The 26903-nt window shown below is 42.2% G+C and overlaps 2 protein-coding genes across 4 annotated transcripts; one reads left to right on the forward strand and one right to left on the reverse strand.

The window, feature by feature from the left end:
- Nucleotides 1–890: 890 nt before the first annotated feature.
- Nucleotides 891–19173, reverse strand: pld7 (phospholipase D family, member 7). Of its 2 annotated transcripts, XM_061901474.1 has the most exons (13): nt 19053–19173; nt 18766–18932; nt 18284–18388; nt 12702–13592; nt 12422–12624; nt 6768–6948; nt 6579–6693; nt 6379–6506; nt 2279–2470; nt 1936–2075; nt 1663–1828; nt 1492–1591; nt 891–1414 (listed from the first exon to the last, which is right to left on the reverse strand). In XM_061901474.1, exons 2-13 carry the CDS (start codon nt 18907–18909, stop codon nt 1212–1214), a joined length of 2568 nt encoding a protein of 855 aa, XP_061757458.1. In that variant the 5' UTR covers nt 18910–18932; nt 19053–19173; the 3' UTR covers nt 891–1211. The 2 variants fall into 2 exon arrangements, with proteins under 2 accessions (XP_061757458.1, XP_061757460.1); XM_061901476.1 differs by lacking the exons at nt 18766–18932; nt 19053–19173 and adding an exon at nt 18508–18709.
- gpr137 (G protein-coupled receptor 137) lies at nt 19085–26274 on the forward strand. Of its 2 annotated transcripts, none has more exons than XM_061901480.1 (8): nt 19085–19231; nt 21234–21682; nt 21759–21808; nt 22638–22878; nt 22940–23089; nt 23151–23276; nt 24623–24738; nt 24807–26274. In XM_061901480.1, exons 2-8 carry the CDS (start codon nt 21293–21295, stop codon nt 24901–24903), a joined length of 1170 nt encoding a protein of 389 aa, XP_061757464.1. In that variant the 5' UTR covers nt 19085–19231; nt 21234–21292; the 3' UTR covers nt 24904–26274. The 2 variants fall into 2 exon arrangements, with proteins under 2 accessions (XP_061757464.1, XP_061757465.1); XM_061901481.1 differs by having other exon boundaries at nt 19209–19306.
- The last annotated feature ends 629 nt before the right edge of the window (nt 26275–26903 follow it).

The following is a 26903-nucleotide window of genomic DNA, read 5'->3' on the forward strand; positions in this document are numbered from 1 at the left end:
TGTGGAAAAAAGTTTCTACCCCTGCAGGGTTTGTTAGCACAACAGTTCGTCTTTTGTTGTGATGCAGTGTATTCCTAGCAAAATAGAAGAAACTTCCATCGACAAAAAACATTGAGTGATTCTCAGTCCAACAGATGCAAATGTCTGTTGCCATACTTTACCTCAGCAAGCTTCACATTTACGCCACTGAGTAATGACAGCCCTGACCCTCCCCGCTCCCGTCTGCTGCAAGGTTTCAGGCTCGCTTAGCTTCTCTAACCAGCGGTTCATTATTGATATATTCAGCTTCAAAAAGATAAGATTAAGAATCCCCATTTTTTCAAAAGATTGGCAAACACAAATCGGGATGGCGTGGCGCAGTGGAAGAGTGGCCGTGCGCAACCAAAGGGTCCCTGGTTCAATCCCCACCTAATACCAACCTCGTCACGTCCGTTGTGTCCTGAGCAAGACACTTCACCCTTGCTCCTGATGGGTGCTGATTAGCGCCTTGCATGGCAGCTCCCTCCATCAGTGTGTGAATGGGTAAATGTGGAAGTAGTGTCAAAGCGCTTTGAGTACCTTGAAGGTAGAAAAGGGCTATACAAGTACAACCGATTTATCATTTATTTACCATTTAAATTTGTTGCCGGAAGTCGAAAATCCGTGGTTTTGAGCACTAAAATCCATATGCCTAGGAAGGTGATTTCCAGTAATGCTTAAAATAACCAAAATACGGTAAATAGTCTTACCTAGCACGCACACACACACACACACACACACACACACACACACACACACACACTCACACTCACACTCACACTCACACTCACACTCACACTCACACTCACACTCACACTCACACGGTTTTTAAGTTGTTTTCAGGGTTTTGAAAGTAACACAGAAGACTCCCATTTGCTGCTTCTTACAAGCGTTTTTTATATCTTTAGAATGCAAAAAGAAAATATAAATAAATCTGTTATTGTCTTACATAGGGATTGTGAAAAATTCCAAAAAAGAGCGGTTCCCTTTTAAGAAGCATTGGGGTAAAGTGATGACATATACAAACTGCTCCAGGCAAGCACGGAAAAAAAAAAAAATTACATAACACGAAAACTGTATAAAAATAGGATTTTGAAAATAGCAATTATGTACATCAGTTTTCAGAAATAAAAGTCAGCGAGATGATTGCAAAGATGAGGTTTAACACAGGCAGCGAGCAAGATTGCGATCATTCAATGTGGTCGGCGAGGACACACCCTGACGTCGGCGGCTGACAGCGAGCTGGCGTAATGAGACCTCCAGTCTCTGAGAAAGAGCTCCTCTGCCCCGCTGCGCACCGTCCCCTGGCCTTTTTTCGCCACAGAGTCCGTCTGGTTCACCACCAAGCCCACTCCGGCCGTCTCGGAGAAGTACGTCTCGGACCAGTTGGATGTACCTGTCCACACACGCAGTTATAGGTCAGACACATCGGCAGGGTTGATGGCATCACAGTGGTAGCAAACAGTAACATACCGATGTAGAGGACTCTGTCCGTCACCATGTACTTGGCGTGGTTGACTCGGGCAAAGGGGATCTTCATCTGCTCCGCTGTAGAGTGCACTGTGAAGATTTTCTGCGTGCAAACAAAAATGTGTTAACTTTGTTGTCAAAACAATAAGGAACCACTCAGCGCTCCAAACGCACCACTTCTATGTCACACTTCAGTGGCGGCCTGTTGAGCACCAACAGCGACTGTAGGAAGGGGAACATGGCGGCAGGAGAGTGCTCCCAGCAGCTCACCAGGAGGCGCACTTTTACTCCCCGAGTGCAAGCTGCTGCCCTCACGGCAGAATCGATGTCAGGCCAGAACCTGAGAGTGGAACACAACGGACACCTTTCAAAGTGCTACAAGGTGTTGTGTTGGTCTAGTCCAAACAGATGATATCCGATGGAGGTTGCCAGGTGGCAAATGATCACCTTAGTGGTTTGGTGAACTCAGACAGAGGAAGGTAGTCCATGACAGAGATGAAAATGAACTTCTGAGCGTCATGGACGATGGACAAAATGGTGGTGAGATCATCAGAGCGTCCGCGGGCTGCGATTTGCGGCGGGGAGCTCTGCAATAGTGTTTGATGAAAGTTGTGAGATAACATTTGTACAATTAACCTATTACTTTATGGTAACTGAAATAGAAAGTGGGCGATATCTGCAGGGCAAAAGGGTGCTGGTGAATTATTATGTGTTTAGTGTCAACATGCTTTAAGCATAAATGCTATGTTTTTTTGCCATGACAGTATTTCAATGCGGTGTTTGAACTCACAGATAAGTACACTTGTGTAGCAACTCCATTGAAGTGGACACGCAAAGGATGCTGGGCGCTGGACAGGGCGGTGAAGCGAGCGGGCCAATATGGTGGCAAAGAACCATTCAGGCTCCTGTACAGCTCAAAGATACGAGAGGCATCTTGGGCGAGGCAGCTGCAGTCCTCCACTATTACGCCCACCTCCCTCACCTACATGGACAACACCAGAAGATTCTACTGTATTATTACTGTAATACCTCATACTCTACTGTTTCAGGTTACCATTTTATTAGTGTGGTCTAATCGTCATTCATACAGTTCTAATGTGGAGCACAATCGGTTTTATTATCCCGCTATGTCCACAAACAGTCCCTCGGACGGACAGTAGACAAACCTGTGCAACCGTGAGGAGGGAGACAGACTATTACAGTAAAAAAGCAGACAATGAGGACACATCTAAGTTACAGTAAGGAGGGACACCTGTAATCTGTGTGTGAGAAATTGGACAAAAAATAAGACGAACATTTCTATTGGCATGAAGTGCTGCCACGATAGCCTCAAAAGAGAATTCAGAAAATCCAGACTACATTTCCTGCAATTGAGTGCATTTGTACATTATATTTTCCCTTTAGATTTATTCTCATCTACCAACCTCTTTTGGCTGTCTTTTTGACATTAACATGTCCCTTGTAATGTATCAGATATTGTTTCTTAGGTACATCATTTACTAAAATTCTTATAGCTGAAAATGTAATCTAAAATTCTATAAGAAACTTCACCCTTGCTACTGATTGGCCCTGGTTAACGCCTTGCATGGCAGCTCCCGCCATCAGTGTGTGAATATGTGTGTGTGTGAATGGCTGAATGTGGAAATAGTGTCAAAGCGCTTTGAGTTCCTTAAAAAAAGGAAACCCATATTATATTGGGTTTATATAAACCACCTCCAGAACTTTTGTTGTTGTTATTAGGTAGTTCCGGTTGAACGGGTTTCATGGGACACATTTCCTGTGTTGCGTGGTGCTAAGAAGCCACAGATGTATTGCTTAGATTTTACTGACGTCACATCCGGCTCACGTCCCGTCCATTAAATATGCGTTGTGGTCAGGGTAGCTGTTTTTAATGGGTGCAATTTAGCCTTTCTCGAAGCAAAAATGCCATCTGCTTGTGTTGTTTTCGACTGCACAAATTGTTCAACTCGCGAGAAGGATAAACATTTCTTCAAAGGTACCGGTAATCAAAAAGGGAGGGAGAGTGCAAGATATTCCGAGTTAACCATGCAGCTCACACTCCAGTACAAGAGAGCAGTCCCACTTAAGTATTATCTTGATATTACTAGAAATTTCTTAAAAACATACGTTTGCTACAAGTGTTTCGAAAAGCACCAAATCGGCAAGTCTAAATAAAAGAATGCAAATGTGAGCAAAACCTAAAAGAAGTAAGCTTTTACCAGAGGTACCAATCATAAGTGAAGCTTTCAGCACATACTCAATGTTAACATCTATAGTTATATTTTGATAAAGACTGGGAAAAAAATGCTACTCGTAAACAGCAACAATCATGACAGTAGACGCCAAGTTAAATCATGAAATGCAACTAGAGTGATGTGTATTTATTTAGGGGAGTCTTGATACCAATTTCCTTCACCCAGCCACACACAAAGAAGTTGTAGACCTCCACGTTTTTCCGAGTTTTCATCTGTTTTGTCATGTAGAAAGGCAAAACCCAGTAACTCAATTTTGCTCAAAACTGAGCTGTTAATAATTTTGGAGTTCCTAGGTGATATGCTTTACATTAGTATGCGATATTGTAATTTGTTCCGTGAGTAAGCTGTTACGCGCATGGCAGGACCTAGCAACTACCACATAACCGCGTAGATACAACAGAAAAACCTAGTATCTCAAGGGACCAATCGGAGCTTCTTTGTCAGTCGCCTTATTGTCTTTAATGAGACATTTGCACGAATGGGGGCCGACGGTCAACCTGATTATGTGATATTATGGCACGAGGGGATATTTGGAAGATTGGCCCAGGACGTTGCAAGCACCTTCATTAAATGTATTGTTCTTGATTCTTCCCCTTGCATACTCTTTTGAGCAGATAACTCTGGAGGTCAAAATAAAAACTGGACGCTGTACACGGCTCTTGCCCAATGTGCAAACGCAGAATGGGGCCCACCCGAGATTGTGATAAAATATCTGGAGAAAGGGCACACGTTCATGAGAGCAGATTCAATCCATGCCTTAATCGGCAAGAAAATGAAAGCTCAAGAAAACATCTATACGTTTGATGACTTTGTAAATCTTTGTAAGACAGCATCAAGATAGATTGGTTTTCCTTTGTTTTCTCAAAATCAGCTAGAAGCGAGTTACTAGGTTTTGCCTTTGGACGGGAGAATAGTTCGATGTCTGAGATCGGTAGTGACATATAGTTTGCACGCTGCTTGCTGTACAGTGGTTTTCACTTCCGGGAAAATGTCACATGTTTGAATGCCAGCATTAGACATTGCTCAATTGCTGGTAAGAAAACAAAATCTGAATGTCATTAAAACAATTTAACTCAATCTTTTGACGACACTCCTTCGACTCCCGTCCTAACACGGAGGAGCAGTTAATATAGCATCTGTGCTATTAACTTGAGAGTTCCAGGTTTGATCCCAGTTCTGCCGTTGTGTCCTTTGGCAAGACACTTTACCCACCTGCTCTCAGTGCCACCCACACTGGTTTAAATGTAATTTAAAGGCCTACTGAAATGAGATTTTCTTATTTAAACGGGGATAGCAGGTCCAATCTATGTGGCATACTTGATCATTTCGCGATATTGCCATATTTTTGCTGAAAGGATTTAGTAGAGAACATCCACGATAAAGTTTGCAACTGTCGGTGTTAAGAGAAATGCCCTGCCTTTACCGGAAGTCGCAGACGATGACGTCGCAAGTGTGGGGGCTCCTCACATATTCACATTGTTTATAATGGGAGCCTCCAACAAAAAGTGCTATTCGGAATGGAGAAAACGACAATTTCCCCATTAATTTGAGCGAGGATGAAAGATTCGTGTTTGAGGATATTAATAGCGAAAGACTAGAAAAAAAAAACGCAAATGCATTGGGACAGATTCTGGTGTTTTTAAACATTTACTAGGATAATTCTGGGAAATCCCTTTTCTTTTTCTTGTGTTGCTAGTGTTTTAGTGAGTTCAACAGTACCTGATAGTCGGAAGGGTGTCTCCACGAGTGTGTTGACGCACAGTGTCTCAGGGAAGTCGACGGCAGCTTCATGGACGGCCCAAGCTCAGCTTTTCTCCGGTAAGAAGCGACTTTTTAAACCACAATTTTCCCACCAAAACCTGCTGGTTGACATTTGGTCTGGATTCATGTTCGCTTGACCGCGCTCTGATCCATAGTAAATTTTCACCTCTGGGAATTTTAAACAAGGAATCACGGTGTGTTTGTGTGGCTAAAGGCTAAAGCTTCCCAACTCCATCTTTCTACCGTGACTTCTCCAATATTAATTGAACAAATTGCAAAATATTCAGCAACACAGATCTCCAAAATACAGTGTTATTATGCCGTTAAAGCAGACGACATTTACCTGTGTGTGTGCGTAGCGCTCATACTTCCTAAAAACGCGTGACGTCTTGCTTACACGTCATCATTACACAACGTTTTCAAGACGAAACTCCCGGGCAATTTAAAATTGTAATTTAGTAAACTAAACCGGCCGTATTGGCATGTGTTGCAATGTTAATATTTCATCATTGATATATAAACTATCAGACTGCGTGGTCAGTAGTAGTGGGTTTCAGTAGGCCTTTAAATATTAGGTTTCACTATGTAAAGCGCTTTGAGTCACTAGAGAAAAGCGCTATATAAATATAATTCACTTCACGCTACAATATTTCATAAAAAAACACAGGAAAATATATTTTGACGTGGAAAATTAAGGTTTAAAAATGCAGATTTACGCATCTTTGCAGACATTTCACATGCCTAAAAAAGAGGCACACCTGTGTTACAGTAAGAAGGGAGACACACCTGAGTTCTATTAAGAAGGGACACATCTAAGTTCTAGTAAGAATGAACACCGGACTTCCAGTAAATAGGGAGAGACTGGATATCAAACCTGACTTAAAGAGCGCCAGTCCATGTTGGCACTACCCAAGTAGAAGTGCTTCCGGTCCACCACTAACAACTTAGTGTGAACGATGCCGCCAGTTAAGGACTTCAGATCCACTTCTTTGATCTTTGCACCTAAAAACCAAGATGTTTATCAACATGTTTCCAAGTAGAAAAGGTCAAAGCAGAAAGTCTTGATGGACATACCTGCTGCAGCAAGTTCATCGGTGTCCTGTGTGGAGGTCTGAGGGCTGTTAACCACCATTTGGAGCTTCACGTCTTTGGAAAGCAGCTGCTTGAGCTGATCAAATACCTTTCTGCCCTGCAGACATGTGGAGGAACATCAGAGGGGTTTTAAGTGGTAACTGTCAAGTCAAGAAAATACTTTATTCTTGCCTGAGTGTCCAATGAGTGAGCAAAGTCCTCATTGTTGCTGCGCAGTGACACGTAGAAGGCGGCGATGCTGACAGAGCTGTTAGCCTTGCCCAGCAGCCTGAGCCAGCTGGCTGCTGTACTCTGCTGTGTTGATGGGCTCGATGGGTACAGACCCACTGGGATGCTCTCCACCAGCTCAACTCTGAGCATGGACAATATATTTTTATTTGCTCAAAAAAACACTTCATTATGTTCTATATACAAGTTGCAGACATTCGGCATAGATATTTCCACCATCTTAAAGGTAACCTTTTATACAAAACCAACTTCTTACCTATTGGTACCTGGTTTTGTGTATTTAGGATTTGTACAATTCTCGAAAATTTGAAATTAAAACATGGAGGCATTGCTGAGATATTTATAAAACAATCTTGCTTTCCTTCATACTTCCTCCAAACGAACCATTTGGAATTTGCCCAATCTGTGATGTTTTCCCACATGTGATGTCAGAAGATATCTCCATGTATAGTAAACATTTACCTGAAAAGCTTTGAGCGAGTCCGCCTTTGCGGTCAATAAGTTTCTTGTTTTTCCTTATTTTTAGCGATGTTCCTTTTCAGGGTTTTTATGCTGTCAAGTCCGATCATTCATGAGTGAGATCATCTGATACAAATAAGATATCAATCACATGCATTACCAGTACATTTTTCAATTTATTTACGGTGAGGGCTATTGATAGTGTAATAATATAAACAAAATATTTAAATGAGTTATTTTACTTCACACAACTGTTTGATCAAAAGTATTAATAGTAGGGCTGGACAATTAATATATTTTTTATTTTGATTTCGATCATGAAAATATAATAAAAGACAAAAAGATTAATGGGCCACACGACATGATTGCAAATTACGGACCTTCTGACAGTGAAACGGAGAAGTGAAAAAAGATGTCTACTAGAAGTTTGGGATCTCATCATGGTTACTATTTATTTGACCCAGCGATAATGAATAATCTCTAAATTCAACAAAAAAGTAAAGCACATATCATCGGCGGTCACTTGTGGTAGAGTATGACTGTCCTCCTTCCTGGTCCTTGTGGGTCTTCAGTTGGGCGTGGAGACCGATTCTGGGGAAATGTGGACAAGGGAATGTAGTGGTGGTGGGTTTGGGTTGTAACCTGTTTGGTGGATGCTCTCTCCTTTCTTAGTCTGCGTTTGTCTTGTGCAGCATGGCGAATGTCGTCATTATATTGCGCAGCACCCTCACGGACAAGGTTTCTCCACATTGCCCTGTCTGTTGCCATGACTTCCCAAGACTTAAGGTCTATGCGATCTCTTCTTTTGACCACCCGAGGCCCGTTTCCCTACAACAAGCTGGGAATAAAGGACTTGCTTTGGGAGGCGAGAGTCAGGCATGCGGACTACATGGCCAGTCCATCTGAGTTGGTTTTGGGCAATTGTGGCAGTGATGGGGGGCAGGCCAGCCTCCTCTAGGAAGCTGGTGTTGGTGCGTCTGTCCTCCCAGCTGATCCTGAGGATTTCTCTGAGACATCTATGATGGTAGGTCTCGGGTGCCTTTAAGTGCCTGCTGTAGGTGGTCCAGGCTTCTGACCCATACAGAAGGGTGGTGAGCACGACTGCTTTGTAGACCAGGATTTTGGTCTTTGCTTGATTGTCAGGGTTCTCGAAGACTCGCTTCCTCAGCAATGAGAAGGCCCCACCGGCACAGCTGAGGCGGTGGTGAATTTCATCGTCAATGACAGCTTTAGGTGACAGGAGGCTCCCGAGATATGGGAAGTGGTCCACATATTCCAGTCGGATTTTGTCAATTGAGAGGTTTGGGGGCAGGACAGGCGCACTACTGTTTGGTGGTGGTTGGTGGAGGATTTGGGTTTTCTTTATATTGCTGGCAAGACCAAACTGTTTGCATGCCTTCGCAAAAGCAGACAGAGTGCACTGTAGGTCCTCTTCTAAGAGGGCTACGAGGGCATTATCGTCTGCATACTGCAGCTCCATGATGGATATGGTGGTGGTTTGACCTTTAGCCCTGAAACGGTTGATGTTGAGGAGTTGACCGTCGGTTCTGTGGCGGTCCATGGAGAATAAATAAAGCGCATGTAACCGCAGACTGAGTGACATTATTGGCCAATGAATAAAAATCCGCTGGTAAACGCAAAATAATTAGGGAAATTTACATAAATGTGACTGAAATGTTGTCATTGTGAGACGGGAACATAACGTGTCGAACACTCATTCAGCCCCGAAACACATCCTAAACTAAACAAAGCCAAGACGGTCACTAGAAACAGAGGCGAAACTACAAATGTAAATAGCAAGAACAACCCGTACACCCACAACACATCTCATCTGCTCATGTTGTTGTAAATGACATCATCGATAAAACATACAAGCAGGATGACAGATGCCGCAACTTGAGAGTCGCAAACGCTGTCTTTCTTTACTCCTTATGCTTAGAACAGCAGCACAGCACACTTCCCCCTTCACAATAATAGCGCAGTGCGCCACATCCGGTCTGAACGCACTAACAAAATAAAGATTTCAAAAAAGTACCTTACACAAGCATAATGCACTCATTGATTCATTTACGCAATTATGGTTTGACCTGAAGTATTGGTCAAAGTTGTTCAAATATGTATTGCACTAATAAATGCGAGGATTTTTGCATTTGTTGAGAAACCCATCCATCCATTTTCTAATGGTTATTCCCTGGAGAGAAGAGTCACCGTCTAGATAAAAATGTGACTTAGAGTTCCACGCGGTCTCACCACCATAGGCCTTTACGGTGACAGTATCCTCAAGTTGCCGCTTACCAGTCTTACAGAGGAGTTTAAGTGTGCCAAAACACGACTGCAGTTGACCTTGGCGGTATCCAAAGATCCAGCGGTTAGGGAAAATGCATCAACATTGGTTTCAGGGCGCAAGTGGACACCAGCAAGAGCAGCTGAAGAGGCAACAGCAACTCTCAGACATGCTGACATTGTGGGGATTGTTCAGCAAGGTAGGAGGCCTTGGACTTACGTCTAGTCGCCCTGCCTGGAGAAGTGCCACTGTGCCAACACGGAGGAAGATGGTAGTGGAGGAAGTACGGCGTCAGGAGAAGGCCTTCAGATGGGCCAAAGCAGTCACCCTTGGCAAACAGGGTCGGTGGCCTCGGAAGGCGTTGAAAGAAATAAGTTGAGTTGGAGGGATTTATGGGTCATGGAAGCAAGGAGCTTAAGCTTTGCCATTAGAGCTACCTATGATGTCCTTCTGACCCCAACCAATCTTCAGCAGTGGTTTGGCGAAGATCCATCCTGCGCCTTTTGTGCTAAACCAGCCTCCCTCCGACACATACTCACAGGTTGCAAAACCAGCCTCACTCAGGGGCGATACACTTGGCGACACAACCAAGTTTTGAAGAGCCTTGCTTCCACACTGGAGGTAAAACGATCCAACATCAATGCACTACCACCACCAACATCAAAGAACTCAAGGAGAACTACTTTTGTCCGTGATGGGGTCACAGTTGTCGGGCGCAACAATAACTCGTCAGAGAGAAGTCAGCTGTGTCCAGCACACGACTGGAAGATGCTGGCAGATGTTGGCAAACAGCTGATTTTCCCCACCGAGATCGCCACTACCACTTTGAGGCCTGACCTAGTGCTCTGGTCCCCTTCCCACAAAAAGGCCTTCATTATTGAGCTCACTGTACCCTGGGAGGAATCTATAGAGGAGGCATATGAGACGAAACATTTGAGGATTTCCGAGCTGGCCGCAGAAGCTCAAAATTGTGGCTGGAATACTGAAGTCCGCCTTGTGGAGGTTGTGTGCAGAGGCTTTGTGGGAACCTCTACCGCAAAACGGCTGAGAGACTTGGGAGTCAGGGGCCAGTGCCTGCGTACAGCAATCAAAGCTGCATCTGAAGTAGCCGAAAAGAGCAGCCGGTGGGTCTGGCTGAAGAGGAATGACCCCAATTGGGCCCCCAACTAGTGCATCAGGAGGTATGCGGTCAGGCAGAACAAAATCTGACCCAGGGAATCGGACGCCCCTGCCATGCAAAGTCTCCTGATATGCCAACAAGGTGACTTTCATGGCTAATTGGGCTTGGGTGGCAAGATCAGGTCTGATCATCCTGTAGCTGGCCGCTTCTGGAGAGGGCGTATAGTGTTAAAGGCCGAAACACCCAATGACCCAGAGGAACACTACTGATGTGCACCCGTAAATTATTTTATCCTTCAAGTCTTTCATTCACGTTCACTGTTCTCCTACAAGGCCACCAAGTGTATGTGCTCGCAAAGGATGCCAACACCTCATTCTGTTTTTAGTTTGTTTTAGGAGTCTTCTACGTATTTTAAGAGTCTTTTTACATGTTTTAGGAGTCTTATTACATGTTTTAGGAGTAATTTATGTTTTAGATGTCACTGTGCAGCTCTTAGGAGTCCTTTTATGTGTTTTACAGTAATTTTTAATGTTTTAGAAGTTGGTCATTCTGTTTTTAAATGTTTTACTAGTCATTTTAATGTGTTAAGTCATTTTTTTGCATTTGTGTTTCGCACAAGAGTTAGAACATCTCACTCTGTGTTTTCTGGAACCTTTTGGGGTCACGAGGGGCGCTGGGGCCTATCTCAGCTACAATTGGGCGGAAGGCGGCGTACACCCTGGACAAGTCGCCACCTCATCACAGTTTATTGAGAAACATCTTATGAAATTGTATTTGCCACAAAAAGCACACACACTGAAGCGTAAAAGTAAAAAACGAAAAAAATGAATTTTAATGTTTTTACACTGATATTATTTAAATGTGATGTTATTACTATTATTATTTTACTTGCTGTGGTTTATTTGTTACTAATTTATATCTATTCTTTTAACTACAGTTAAAGTTGATTTTTGGAGGTGCAATACTAATGTTTGTAAATTAATAAACAATTGTGTAATTAATCATTATTACAATAGCAATCAAAGTAATCGTGATTTTTATTTTTTCCACAATTGTCCAGCCCTAATTAATAGTGCACAATAACTGAACTAAATCAAAAGTTACCATCTACTACTCATTTATATACTATGGTTTTTGCCTACTGTCTCCAAGAAATAATTCCCTTAACGGTTACAAATTAGCAAAAACAATAAAAAAAGATTTTAAGAAATACAAACACCAAACTGATCACTCTAGTATCATTTACTCATACTGTACTACCCTTGGTATCGACACCACCAATTTATGTATCGATCCATGCTCCTCTTATGTGTCGTATACTGACTGTCAACCTCTAGTAATAATGCTACTTGACAATGATCACTGTTATAACCTAAGAAATGTCAATCAATCAAAGTTTGTGTATATAGCCATTAATCACAAGTGTCTCAAAGGGCTGCACAAGCTAAAGATGCTGTTTATTTGCCGTAATGGAGGTGACTATTATTAGTTTAGAAGAGCCGCGCCACACTGTATGGAAAGATAATTAACTGGAGGACTAGAAATAAATATAGTGTCAGCTGGAGGTTATCGGCGTTGGTGTTGAGCATTATTCTGCAATGACGATAATGTTTTTTCACAAAAATCGGTTGATACGGAATTTGAATACTTGCAACTTGACTGTAATATAACAGAACAAAAAAAAACAACAATGTGGTTAGATCAGAGCTATCGCGCTCGATGAAAGTTCCTTACCGACAATCTCTGCTACATGACTCAGCCATGAGTCCGACGCCCTCTAGCCAGTGCAGCTGCAGCTGAGCAGCGAGCTGGCTGACAGACATGGGGAGTCCAAAGTGCCAAGCATGCATACCGAGAAGCAGCAGAGTAGCCGGCAGCAAGAAGCAGAAGGCGAAGAGAGGCCGGCCTGAACCCTGTAGAAAGAGAGGAGGCCTGGACTACAACAAGATAGGGACACGTTATCGTACGTCCGCCAAAAATGTCAGTTTATTTTTTATCGCCATTGAAAACTCACCTTTGCCGACTTGGATGGAGCTGTGGCAGACTTTTCTACTGCTGCATGACAGACCGACTCATTGTTGTTTTCCTTGCCGACATCCACAGCTTGATCAGTCTTCATTATTATCTGCGGCTCATTGGGGTCCTTTGCATCACCAGAATCATCCATCACAAAGTCAGCCTCGCTGTCGACATCCGACAAAGACCTCACGTCTTGTGACTCGGGTGTGTGTGGATGTTCTCTCTCCCACGGAGGCTGTTCGTTCACAATAGCTTCTGTTTGGCTAACATTGGGCATGCAGTCCAGCTCTGTGGACTGTGTGACGGTTGTTGAAACGCTTCTCTTGGTCACAACATAAGACCTTGGTGGTTTATCTTCTTGAGGATTATCTTGACTCAAGGAGTCCAGGCATGGAATCTCCGGCGAGAAGCTGTCAATCGCGCTGGTTGCACTGCACTGGCCTTCGGGTTGCTCTTGGAGGCGTCCCTCTGCTCTGAGTGCAGGCCTGGGGCTTGCCATAAGACCATACTGCACTCCCTCAGACAACATGGATGCGCTAGGTGTGGACCCTTCAGATGTTTGTTCTGTGTTGCTCAAGATGGTGGGTACCTCACCGCCAATTCTGGGGATGCGGTATGATAAAAGGCTTTTTTCCTGCACACACTTTGATGTGTCCACTAGGACACTTGCAGGCTTCTCAGCAGGCTGAACTACTGGGAGAGGAAGATCTTTTTTGTACAAAGGCATCTCTGCGCTGAGAGTGGCAGGCCGCTTATTGAAGGTGGGGATGCGGGAAGCAGGCTTTGCACTTCTGCGGTTCATGTCGTCTCTTTCCTCGGGTTCTCTCTTTGAAGCATTATCAGTAACCCGAAAGCGGTCCAACACAACACTGCAGGGCTTCACTTCCTGTCAGAACACAAAACACTGGTGAGAATGGGAGAACTTTGGGTAATCACTTTGAAACATTACTAGCATTGACTCATATACAAAACTATCAAATACTGTTTATTTAAAGGTGCCTTATTTTTCAAAACATTTCTTTAGCTCTTGGTACCTGTTTGAGTTTTATGGGATACAAGTGGCAGACATATTTATATAAAGACAATCTTTCCAGTTTTAGTTCAATGATAACTTATTTCATTTTCTCTATCCTTTTATTTTTGTGCAGACTGGCTCGTACATGCACAGGCATCCTTAAATCCTCCACTGGTGCTAACAAAATGTAGCAATTAATTCTGACTTTTATCGGTCAGTAGACTTGATATGGAAGCGCTATAAAACTAAAACATGGCTGATGGAATGGAGACGCAGTCGAATGGGGTTGGCCTGGATGAGAGCTTTGGCATGTAAATAAGACCCACCACAAAACGGTGAATTGCAGCTTGAAGATGGATTGTAAACAAAATCTATCAAAAATTTGGACCAATGAACCACCATTACATTTTACATAGACCACAATGCCTTTAAATATAGAAAAAAAAATCAATCATATTTTAAATTCTACCTTTTTTTTAATCAATATTCTTTTCAGTCACACAATTAATTACCTGCACAATCTAATGAGATAATCTTGCCTTTCCATAATGCTCAATTTTGACTGACATTCAAATCGTTTATCAAAGTTTTATAAAAAAATAAAATAAAATACAATTACTAGACAGTAGACACACATACTCTATTGGCAGAGGAAACAATGTTGTTCTGGCTTCCTAAGGGCAATATCATTGTCATGTAATTGTTTAAATTAGTTAATCTTCTTCCATCTTAATTTGAAAAATTTTTGGAATGTTCTTTAATGATCAAGGCAAAAACGAGTGTTCAGAATCGATTTTCCATTCAACACAGTTCGAGTGAAACTGCGTCTTGCAATATATTTGGTATATAAATTATAATAGAATCTATTCAAAAAGTTTACGGAATAAATGTTTTTGGAATGATGTCTACATGCAGCAATTAACTGCGCACAAGGCCTAAATAACCTTATTTAAAAAATTATGAATCTTTTCAATTTTTTTATGAATCAAAATGGCGATTTGGTTGTGTGAATAATGTTTCCCCCCTGACACCCACAATAATTAGGCTGTCACTTCATAGAGCGCAAACATATATGTCCATTAAGGCCACATTGTTGAACCAGATTTAATAGATTGTTTATAGTCAATTGCTCAAACATTCAAGACAAAGAATTCAGACATTGTTTCTCTCTCGCCTATACTCTGGAGTAGATGTGGGAATCTTTGGGCACCTCTTGATTTGATTACAATTCAGAAGCTACAATTAGAGCAAAAATCAATTAGTGATGCATCTTCAATTTATGTATATTGATGGAGCTAAAAAAATGTTTTTCACTAAATAAGCGTTTATCACTAGCAACTTAAAAAAAAAGATTCATTTGGAAAAATAAACAGTTAAATTAATTCCCACATTTATTAAATTTATGAAAATGTGTGCAAAACTGGACCATAAGTGCCCAATAAAAAAGTAGCTGGTGGGATCTATTTCGGTGAGGTGGCCCGCTGATTATTCCATCCATTTTATACCGCTTGTCCCTCTCGGCAGTCAGCCAAATTTTAGAACATTCTGCATTACTTTATTTACAATAAACAAAATGATTGACGTTTACTAATCGATTCTATAATAGAAATAATTCAGAATTGCAATGCATCTAAAAATTGATTATTTACCCCACCTCTACTCTGGAGCAAATTTTCCAAGCTTGGGGAGAGTGGTTTTCGCATCCAAGTGCGTCTCCAAACTGTCATTTCCAAAACCAGTAAAAGAAAATTACACATCAAGAGACTACAGAATTGAATTAGAAAATACAAAGTTTTGTGTCTTGCTATTTATTTAGCAGGCTACTTTCTAATTCTTGGCCCGTGACACACAGATGAGGCTTTTGCTTATTAATAGTCCATGTATTAAGATCATCACAAAAATGTCACAGCTTCCTAAATAAAGTACAGTGGTACTTCAACTTAGAAGTACTTTCAAATATGAGCTATGTCTCTGCTTTTTTTTTATACTCTGAAATTGCGGGCAAATTGGAGTTACGGGCATTTTCCTGCCACTTGAAGTAGTATTGGTCCACACCCACAGCTCAATCCTGCCCTCCAACCACCGGAACTGAGAAAGTTAGTGTGAAGAAGAAAAAAACGGAAGCCCAAATCTGGGAAATAAACCACTAAAAACAGATCTTGGCGGTTGCCAAACCTGACATGAAAACTCTATGGCTGTTAGTCCACATCGCACGGCATCCAAACAATGGTGTTAGGCGTCCTGTCTCTTGGCTTGGCGGCGTGCTTTGCCTTTGGTGCACGGGCACAGCTTGTTGTCAGCTCGGAATTCTCCAGTCAGTCACTCAAAAACTTCAGTATGCAACTTGAACAACGATTTCCTATATCCTATTGTTAAACGACGGAACATCAGCCCCTTGGACACGGCTACAAAAGTCTGCTCTCCAAGGTACAATAACATTATTTCATAAACTACTGTAGCTAATTGTACTACGTGTTATTATAAAATGGTGGTGTTGGGAGGGCCAAACCTGGATTAAATTGATTTCAATAGGCGGGGCTGATTTGAGCTTCCACTGCACGGTGGAACAGGGGTTGGTGCATGTGCCTCAACATTACAAAGGTCCTGAGTAGTCCTGAGTTCAATCCCAGGCTCGGGATCTTTCTGTGTGGAGTTTGCATGTTCTCCCCGTGACTGCGTGGGTTCCCTCCGGGTACTCCGGCGTCTTCCCACCTCCAAAGACATGCACCAGGAGATAGGTTGATTGGCAACACTAAATTGGCCCCAATGAGTATGAATGTTTTCTGTCTGTGTTGGCCCTGTGATGAGGTGGGGACTTGTCCAGGGTGTACTCCACCTTCCGCCCGAATGCAGCTGAGACAGGCTCCAGCACCCCCGACCCGGCGACCCCGAAAAGGACAAGCGTTCGAAAATGGATGGATGGATGTTTTGAGTTGCAAGCTCAGTCATAGAACGCTATGTGCTAGTAAAATGACCTCATTTTACAAGCACATTACAATATAGTGGAATCCTGCTTATTGCGCATGTCATAATTATGTTTTTTTTTATTGTTCGGTTTGGACCTTGGGCTATGATAGCTGAGCTCAGTCAGTAAAGGCTAACATGTCTTAAATTATTTAGTACAACCACCTCTCAGTTACAGAGTTCCTACTCTTTACCTTAATTATTTTCCTTGACTTTTCCAGCTCCTACATAGGCAGGTTATAAACCAATAAATTTGCCTCCTTATCATTTACGCAGATTGTGTGAATGAGTATGACTAAGCAGTGCAGTTACACAAGCATAAGACTATAGATCAGTGGTTCTTAACCTGGGTTCGATGAGTCGGCCTCGGGTTCTGCAGAGCCAGAGCCTACGCTGCGGAGGTCAAGACACACCCGACTCATCGTGTAAATAAAAACGTCTCCCTATCTGCGTAATACCCCTAATCAATGTACCTTTGCGTCGGATGAAAAGAGCACAGCTCCCTTCCCCACTCTCACCACTCTACAGAGGCACTATAGAAAGCCTACTGACCAACTGCATCTCTATCTGACCTGGAGCCTGCAATGCCTCAGACTGGAAGTCTCTGCAGAGAGTAGTGAGGACGGCAGGAAAGATCATCAGGACACCTCTCCCTTCAGGAGATCGCAAAAAGCCGCTGCATGACCAGGGCTCAGAAAATCTGTAGAGACTCCTCCCACCCCTACCAAGCACTGTTTTCACTGCTGGACTCTCGAAAGAGGTTCCGCAGCCTCTGTAGGAGAACCTCCAGGTTCTGTAACAGCTTCTTCCCTCAAGCCATAAAACTCTTGAACGCATCATAATAATCCCCTCAATTCCCCCCAAAAACGGATTAACTCGCTAGAATATAAATAGAATATAACATACATCCATAAACCTGGATGCATATGCAAAAGTGCAATATATTTATATGTACAGTAATCTATTCATTTATATCTGCACCTGATTGCTCTTTTATCTTACACTACAACGACCTAATTCAACATTTTGTTTTTATCTTTACTGTAGAGTTCAAATTTGAATGACAATAGAAGGAAGTTTAATCTAACTCATTTTCCATCTGATTTGCAGGTGTGCAAATTGTTGAGTTCATGCACTGTGTTGGATTTGTTCATTGAACAAGGTGATGTTCACGCACGGTTCATTTTGTGCACCAGTAAAAAAAAAAAACATAACTGTCTTGAATTTGAAAAAAAAAAAACAACAAAAAAAACATTTTTGACCAAACAAGGGTTCAGTGTATGCGCATATGAAACTGGTGGGGTTCGGTACCTCCAACAAGGTTAAGAACCACTGCTATAGATGGAAACTGTACACATCCATCATAATGGATTATGTAGAGTTGAATGTGTTAAGAGCTATAAGTAACATTGATTGATTGATTGAAACCTGTATTAGTAGATTGCACAGTACAGTACATATTCCGTACAATTGACCACTAAATAGTAAAACCCCAATACATTTTTCAACTTGTTTAAGTCGGGGTCCACGTTAATCAATTCATGGTAATGAATGTATGCAGTGTGTGTGTATACAAATAATGTGTACACTAGCGATACCGTTTCTGTCCCCTCCACGGTTTCCTCTTCTTCCTCATCAGTGTGCAGTCTCTCCATCACTTGGCCGTGTACAGCATCCGAGTCCGAGTCCGAGGTCTCCGACTCCTACCAATTAAAAAAAAAAAAAAAACTTGCTCAGCGAGTAGAAACAAACATGCTGTGTGTGCGATACACATTAAAGGACCAACGATGAGTCAGCAAATGATGTCAGCATGAGGACTCACCATGACGCAATAAATTGCGAGTTTAATGCAGTTACTTTAGTTAACAATTACAAGATAATGACGGTCCGGCGACGATAGCTGTCGCACGTCAAAAAATGTGATATTTTCCCGTTTTGTCCACTCTCCGGTCAGGATGGCTGACGATACTAGTGTCGACGTTAGCTAACGATGCTAGAGTGAAAGCTAGCAAGGAACTACGTGGCTAATGTCAAGCTTGCAGAGGAAGAGGAGGCGGGATGGCAGTGTAATATTACTCACCATCTTGTACGTGGGGCTCACTTGCAGGCGGGACGACGTCTTGGCTTTTCGTAGTCTTCTTCTTCTCCTTGTTGTTGTGTCCTTCTCCTCCTCGTCGTCATCACTGCCTTGCATCGACCTCCCGGACCGCAAAACCACCGGCATTTTTTCCACTCTTTATATAGCGCCTTGGGAATTAAACGGGCGTAATTGAGATATATGTGTACGATGGGTAAAATGTACACTGAAACCTTGCCCGTTTTCAATAAAAACAACTCTTGGTGTCCGACACTTTTATTTCCACTCACCTTCCTTCATTAGGCGGGTAAACAATAAACTGAAAGAAACCGCGATTTCCTGCGCATCGCTGATTGGGTGGTTGGAATGCAAAAGCCCTGAGGCTCCGCCTATCAGACGTGACGTAACACGGAAGTGACGACGCTGACGTCACCTGACTGGATGGACTGCGGCTTTCATTGGATTATAGGTGTGTAAATATTATATTCCACTTGGCATATTCGACGGTTGTGTCGCCACACATGACAATAACTTCTAATAAGAGGTATTCACGTCTTTAAGCGCTGTGAAGTAAAGAGAGTGACGGTTAGCTTAGCCCTTGGAAGCTAGCTTGCTGTTTGCGACGTAAACATCCCTTTGAAGACATTGCTGTCTCGCGAGGGGTCAAAGGTCGCTCCTGAGTTGCAGACAGGTCACTTCTAAAGTCCATTGTCAACAATAGTTTTACATGATGCCGGACATCATTAACAGAATGGTGTTTTTACAAAAAGTAATAACAATTCCATGTTGGTCACAAGATTTATAAGCAGCAGTTAACATTTCCAGTTAATCCCGAGACGGACAAGCGGTAGGAAACGGATGGGTGGGTGTATGTAAAATTGACCACACCAGATAACCGCTTAACTAACCTGCTTACAGTAGCTATGTCTTGAAATTAAAATTGACCAGACCTGATAACCGCTTAACTAACCTGCTTACAGTAGCTATGTCTTGAAATTAAAATTGACCAGACCAGATAACGGCTTAACTAACCTACTTACAGTAGCTATGTCTTGAAATTAATTGGTGCCCGGACATCAATAACAGAATGGTGTTATTACAAAAAGTAATAACAATTCCATGTTGGTCACAAGATTTATAAGCAGCAGTTAACATTTGCAGTTAATCCCGAGAAGGACAAGCGGTAGAAAACGGATGGATGGGTATATGTTAAAGTGACCAGACCAGATAATCGCTTAACTAACCTGATTACAGTTGCTATGTCTTGAAATTAAAATTGACCAGACCAGATAACCGCTTAACTAACTTGCTTACAGTAGCTATGTCTTGAAATTAAAATTGACCAGACCAGATAACGGCTTAACTAACCTACTTACAGTAGCTATGTTTTGAAATTAATTGGTGCCGGACATAATTAACAGAATGGTGTTATTACAAAAAGTAATAACAATTCCATGTTGGTCACAAGATTTATAAGCAGCAGTTAACATTTGCAGTTAATCCCGAGAAGGACAAGCGGTAGAAAACGGATGGATGGGTATGTGTTAAAGTGACCAGACCAGATAACCGCTTAACTAACCTGCTTACAGTTGCTATGTCTTGAAATTAAAATTGACCAGACCTGATAACCGTTTAAGTAACCTGCTTACAGTTAATTTGTCTTGAAATTAAAATTAACCCGACCAGATAACTGCTTAACTAACCTGCTTACAGTAGCTATGTCTTGAAATTAAAATTGACCAGACCAGATAACCGCTTAACTAACCCGCGTACAGTAGCTATGTCTTGAAATTAAAATTGACCAGACCAGATAACCGCTTAACTAACCCGCGTACAGTAGCTATGTCTTGAAATTAAAATTGACCAGACCTGATAACTGCTTAACTAACCTGCTTACAGTAGCTTTGTCTTGAAATTAAAATTGACCAGACCAGATAACCGCTTAACTAACCTGCTTACAGTAGCTATGTCTTGAAATGAAAATTGACCAGACCAGATAACCGCTTAACTAACCCGCTTACAGTAGCTATGTCTTGAAATTAAAATTGACCAGACCAGATAACGGCTTAACTAACCTACTTACAATAGCTATGTCTTGAAATTAATTGGTGCCGGACATAATTAACAGACTGGTGTTATTACAAAAAGTAATAACAATTCCATGTTGGTCACAAGATTTATAAACAGCAGTTAACATTTCCAGTTAATCCAGAGAAGGACAAGCAGTAGAAAACGGATGGATGGGTGTATGTAAAATTGACCAGACCAGATAACCACTTAACTAACCTGCTTACAGTTGCTATGTCTTGAAATTAAAATTGACCAGACCAGATAACCGCTTAACTAACCTGCTTACAGTATCTATGTCTTGAAATTAATTATTAACAAGTTTCGCTTTAATGTATGCAAATATCACTTCATGAATGTTGATATAGGTTTGTACACGCTTGAGTCCATGTTTGTGTCCTCAGGTCCGCCTTTTGAGAGCGGTGTGTGGTCATGACGGACTGTTAATCTTCTTAAGACGGCAATGGAAGCTCCAGTCACAGCTGTGCCGCCGCCTCCTCCTCCCAATTCCTCCACCGTGCCATCCCCTCTTCCCCTGCGCCCGGCTCTGGCACCCTCAGTCCAGCTGGGCTTCACCGTCTTGTACACGGCGCTGTACGGCGCCCTCTTCCTGGTGGTGTATGCCCAGCTCTGGCTTCTTTACCTCTACCGACACAAACGATGGAGCTACCAGAGTATCTTTCTCTTCCTCTGCCTGCTGTGGGCCGCTCTGCGCACCGCCTTGTTTTCATTTTACTTCTGCAACGCGCTGGAGGCCAACCACCTCCCCGTGGTCGTCTACTGGCTTCTCTACTGCTTCCCCGTCTGCTTGCAGTTCTTCACTCTCAGTCTCATCAACCTGTATTTCACTCAGGTGAGAGAAAGGCGTTTTCGTGCTGAGCAGCGTAGAACAGGACAGAGTATCTCTGACGTGAGTTCTGCTACCACAGGTGTTACTCAAAGCCATAGAGACGTACAGTGCAGAAGTGGACAAGCGACTGTGAGTACTAAACATTTTTACATCGTGTGGCTAACCGTGAGGTAATGGCATTCAAGCTGTCGATCACAATAGCCATTTTATATACAGATTACACACATAGTCTGCTAGAGCAGTGGTTCTCAACCTTTTTTCAGTTGTGAACATTTTTTAATTCAAGTACCCCTAATCAGAGCCAAGCATTTTTGGTTGAAAAAAAGAGATAAAGAAGTAAAATACAGCACTCAGTCATCAGTTTATGATTTATTAAATTGTATAACAGTGCAAAATATTGCCCATTTGTTGTGGTCTTTCTTGAACTATTTGGAAAAAAAGCTATAAAAATAACAAAAAAACTTGTTGAAAAATAAACAATTGATTAAATTATAAATAACTATTTCTGCACGTAGACGTAATCATCAACTTAAACTGCCCTCTTTGGGGATTGTAATAGAGATCCATCTGGATTCATGAACTTGATTCAAAAAATTTCTTCACAAAAAAAGAAATCTTAACATCAATATTTATGGAACATGTCCACAAAAAAACTAGTTTTCAACACTGAATATTGCAGTGTTGCATTTCTTTTCACAGTTTATCAACTTACATTCATATTTTGTTGAAGTATTTTTCAATAAATATATAAAGGATTTTTGAATTGTTGCTATTTTTAGAATATTTTAAAAAAACCTCACATACCCCTTCAAGTACCCCAAGGGGTACGCGTACCCACATTTGAGAACCACTGCTAGAGAACAAGACGAAGTGGCAGCAGGACTTTTGTTCAGCTATCCTGATTTTAGCATCCGCACATTAAGTATCAAATGTGATACATTCAGTTGTTGTGTTTCAGCTGCGTGGCCCGCTGTGCGTACGGATTGCTGAACGCCGTCTTCCTCTGCGTCAACGTGGCTTGCGCTGCTCTAGGGGAGCGGGGCAATGGCGTGGCGGAAGGCCAAAGGACCTGGAATTTGGTTCTTATCCGGGTTCTTGTCAACGACCTACTCTTCATTCTGGAGGCGGTCTTGCTGGCCGTGGTGCTGTTGCTGTTGACGCGGCACTCCCGCTCCACTGGCCCGTATTTGAGCAGCAAGGTAAGCAGAAAAAACAAAGAAACGACATGAATATGGCGGGATCTTACTTGGCTGTGTGCAGGGGACCACAATGTGTCGCACAGCGGCGCTAGGCGCGGCAGTCATCCTGTTGTTTGCTAGCAGAGCTTGCTACAACCTCAGCGTGCTCGTGCTGTCCCAGAACCACCATGTTGAGTCCTTTGACTTTGACTGGTACAACGTCTCCGATCAGGTAGGAAAATATTTCCGATCAGAGCGTGGTTGTTAAAATAAAACGATGAACACGCTTCCAGGCCGACCTGCGCAACGAACTCGGCGACAGGGGCTACTTGGCGTTTGGCGCCATCCTCTTCATCTGGGAGCTGCTGCCAACCAGCTTGCTCATTCTTATCTTCAGAGTTCGCAGACCGACCCAAGAGGTAGTTGCACAAGCAGTACACTTCAGTAATGAAACCCTCCGTCTTTAGTGATATAGACGTAATGCACCGATGAGCTGCCAAGAAAAAGCAAAGGCTAACTCAACTCAAGCCACAGCAGCACCTGCTACTTGTTGAGAGGAGCATTTTCAAAAGGCTTCAGAAAGACCAGAAAACGTTACTAAATTTGTCACATTTTAAAAACACTGCTCCTGTTGCCTCTTCTTACTCTCTGGCAGAAAAGGTGTGTATGAGTTGTGTTAAAAGTTAGAATGCCATCTACTGTACCTACATTTAGAGTGCCATTATTATGTGTTTATGAGCGAGGGCAAACGGGTAGCTGAAAATCTATCTGTCCATATAGGATATGTCTAATAAGTCTTTTAGGCCAGTGTTTTTCAACCACTATGCCGCAGCACACTTGTGTGCCGTGAGATTCAGTCTGGTGTGCCGTGGGAGATTATGTGATTTCACCTAATTGAGTTAAAAATATATTTTGCAAACCAGTAATTATAATCCGCAAATGTGCCGTTGAGTGTCTGATGTCTAGAGTAACCGTGTAATATTCTTTCATATCAGTAGGTGGCAGCAGGTATCAATTTGCTTTGTAGAAGTCGGGAACATGGTTTGTCGTGATCACAATATGTATGTATGTAAAAAGGTAACTAACACTTAAACAAAAAAAATAAACAAAAAGCCAGTGCCGCTAAGAAAAGGCATTGAAGCTTAGGGATGGATATGCAAAATGAAATGAAAACTGAACTGGCAGCAAAGTAAACAAAAAGATATTGCTGGATGACAGCAAAGACTTACAGCGTGTGGCGCAGACGGCGTCTACAAAGTACATCTGTACATGACATGACAATCAACAATGTCCCCACAAAAAAGTATAGCGTCCACACAACTTAAATATTCTTGATTGCGAAAACAAAGCAGGTGCGGGGAATAGCGTTCAAGGAAGACATGAAAATGTTACAGAAAAATACCAACAATAGAGGAAACGCAACCAAAATAGGAGCGCAAGACAATAACTAAAACACTACACACAGGAAAACAAAAAAACTCAAAATAAGTCACGGCGTGATATGACAGGTCGTGAAAGTACTTAGAGGCAAGAGCTATAGTGATGCATGGTTGGTTATGGTTTGAATTCATATCCAACAATTGCGAGAACGACATTTTATTGTCAATGTCGGCTACTGAGTTTCAATTTTTTTCATGTTTTTTGCTGGCGGTGTGCCTCAGAATTTTTTCAATGAAAAAAATGTGCTTTGGCTCATAAAAGGTTGAAAAACACTGGATTAGTCGTCAGGTGTGAGGTATAAAGAGTCTGGGTGTGGTCTTGGCAGGTCAGCAGCTTAGCTATCAACAACAGAGTCCTACCTCGTCCCTATTTCTTTGATGACCCTCAAGGCGATGAGGACATTCCAGTTCCTTGGACTCGCAGCTACCACCCACACACCAGGTATGTGACAGACACTTGTTGATATAGAATATCTGATTTCCTTTTTCCCTGTTCTTCTCCTTTCCCAGCTGGTACGGATCAGAGACCACCCCGCTGCTGTTTGCAAGCAACCCTCCAGGACACAACCACCAGCACCACTCCTTCTATTCCACCCCCCAGAACTGAGCGCCACCATCACAGACTAGCAGTTTAGCACCCAGTAAAACCTCCTGTGTGTGTCTTTGCACTGAAAAGCTCAGGAATTGTCCTCAAATAGGGAAAATGCAGATTGTAGCGTTTTTAGCCACTGAGGACAATCTAAAAGGGAACCTCAACATCAATTGCCACACGTCGCACTTGGTGATGACATTAACTGCTTGTTTTATGAGTTGTTAATTATGTTAATCACAGTTTATCACTTTGAAATTCCTCCTTAACTTACCTTTTCAAGAGTCTTTAAAACATACAGTGCATCTGAAAAGTATTCACAGCACTTTACTTTTTCCATATTTTTGTTTTTGTTGTAGCCTTATTCCAAAATGAAATACAATCATTTTCAGAATTTTACTCACAATACCCAATAATGACAATGTGAAAATATTTTTTTGTGTAAATTTTGAAATCATCTTTGTCTAGTCAGGTAGGTGACTAAGAACCCGATGGTCACTCTGCTGCAGTATTCCTCAGTGGAGAGAGAAGAACCTTCCAGAAGGACAAGCATTTCTGCAGCTATCCACCAATCAGGCCTGTATGATAGTGGCCAGACAGCTATTTTTTAGTAAAAAAGTTTGCCAATATGTCCCTGAGAGAGACTCAGACCATGAGGACAAATTCTCTGGTCTGATGAGACAGAGATTGAACTATTTGGTGTAAATGCCAGGCATCATGTTTAGAGGAAACCAGGCACCGCTCGTCACCAGGCCAATGGCATCCCTACAATGAAGCATGGTGGTGGCAGCATTATGATGTAGGGATGCTTTAAGCGGCAGGAAATGGATGACTAGTAAGGATAGAAGGAAAGATGAATGCAGCAATGTACAGAGACATCCTGGATGAAAACAAACGCTTCCAAGCCAATCTGATGGAGCTTGAGAGGTGCTGCAGAGGAATTGGTGCCAGGCTGTGCTATCGTATTAAAACAACTTGAGGCTGAAATTTTTGCCAAAGGTTCAACAAAGTATTGAGCAAAGGCTTTGCATACTTATGTACACGTGATATTTTTATTATTACATTTGTAAATAAATGCAAAGTTTTACACTCATTGGGCGTAGAATTTAAAGAATAAAAATGAATTTATTTCATTTTGGAATAAGGCTTTAATTTAGTAAAATGTGGAAAAAGTGAAGTGCTGTGAATACTTTCCGGATGCACTATAAGGGCAACATTTAATGTAGGCATTCCAATGTCTTATTTTAACCATTCTTTAGTTTGATGTTTTTTGTATTTTTCTTTGACCTTTAAATTATTTGTTGTATTAATAAGTTTGTAGCAAGTGACTCCCATGTGGTTCTGACTTCACATTTACTGTGTAAACGACCAATTAAAAAATATATTCCAGCCTCTTGCCAAGTGATGTTTTTATGCTACATGAATACATCCATCCCATCCATTTTCAACCGCTTGTCCCTTCCGGGGTCGCGGGGGGGGCTGGAGCCTATCTTAGCTGCATTCGGGCGGAAGGCGAGGCACACCCTGGACAAGTCGCCACCTTATCACAGGGCCAACACAGACAACATTCGCACTCATTCACACAATAGGGCCAATTTAGTGTTGCCAATCAACCTATTCCCAAGTGCATGTCTTTGGAGGCGGGAGGAAGCCGGAGTCACGCTGAGCATGCAAACCCCACACAGAAAGATCCCGAGCCCGAGATTGAATTCAGGACTTTCGTATTGTGAGGCACACACTAACCCTTGTTACACCGTGTTGCCCTACATGAAAACATAACTTGTCTAAAGTTTGTCGTACAATAAGATGACACAACTAATGCTTATCTGATAGACTGCTGTGACATCTTCCCAAATTGTAGACAGCATTGGGTGGTTTGTGTTGACTAAATTATTTTTATTTTTTTTCTTTGTCATGAAAAAGGGAGGTTTTTTTGGGTTGGTGCACTAATTGTAAGTGCATCTTGTGTTTTTTATGTTGATTTAATAAAAAAATTATATAAAAAAATTATTCTGCGG

Source organism: Nerophis ophidion, linkage group LG05 (genome assembly GCF_033978795.1).
Source record: "Nerophis ophidion isolate RoL-2023_Sa linkage group LG05, RoL_Noph_v1.0, whole genome shotgun sequence".
NCBI classification, from domain to species: Eukaryota; Metazoa; Chordata; class Actinopteri; order Syngnathiformes; family Syngnathidae; genus Nerophis; species Nerophis ophidion.

What these genes read in the sequence shown, in the direction of transcription:
- pld7 (XM_061901474.1), bottom strand. Translation starts at nt 18,909, where the DNA reads ATGCCGGTGGTTTTGCGGTCCGGGAGGTCGATGCAAGGCAGTGATGAC. An exon ending in CGATGAACTTGCTGCAGCAG is followed by an intron (nt 6,507 to 6,578) that starts GTATGTCCATCA and finishes CTTGGTTTTTAG; the next exon opens with GTGCAAAGATCAAAGAAGTG. An exon ending in GAGTTCACCAAACCACTAAG is followed by an intron (nt 1,829 to 1,935) that starts GTGATCATTTGC and finishes TTCCACTCTCAG; the next exon opens with GTTCTGGCCTGACATCGATT.
- gpr137 (XM_061901480.1), top strand. Translation starts at nt 21,293, where the DNA reads ATGGAAGCTCCAGTCACAGCTGTGCCGCCGCCTCCTCCTCCCAATTCC. An exon ending in TCAACCTGTATTTCACTCAG is followed by an intron (nt 21,683 to 21,758) that starts GTGAGAGAAAGG and finishes CTGCTACCACAG; the next exon opens with GTGTTACTCAAAGCCATAGA. An exon ending in TTCGCAGACCGACCCAAGAG is followed by an intron (nt 23,277 to 24,622) that starts GTAGTTGCACAA and finishes TGGTCTTGGCAG; the next exon opens with GTCAGCAGCTTAGCTATCAA.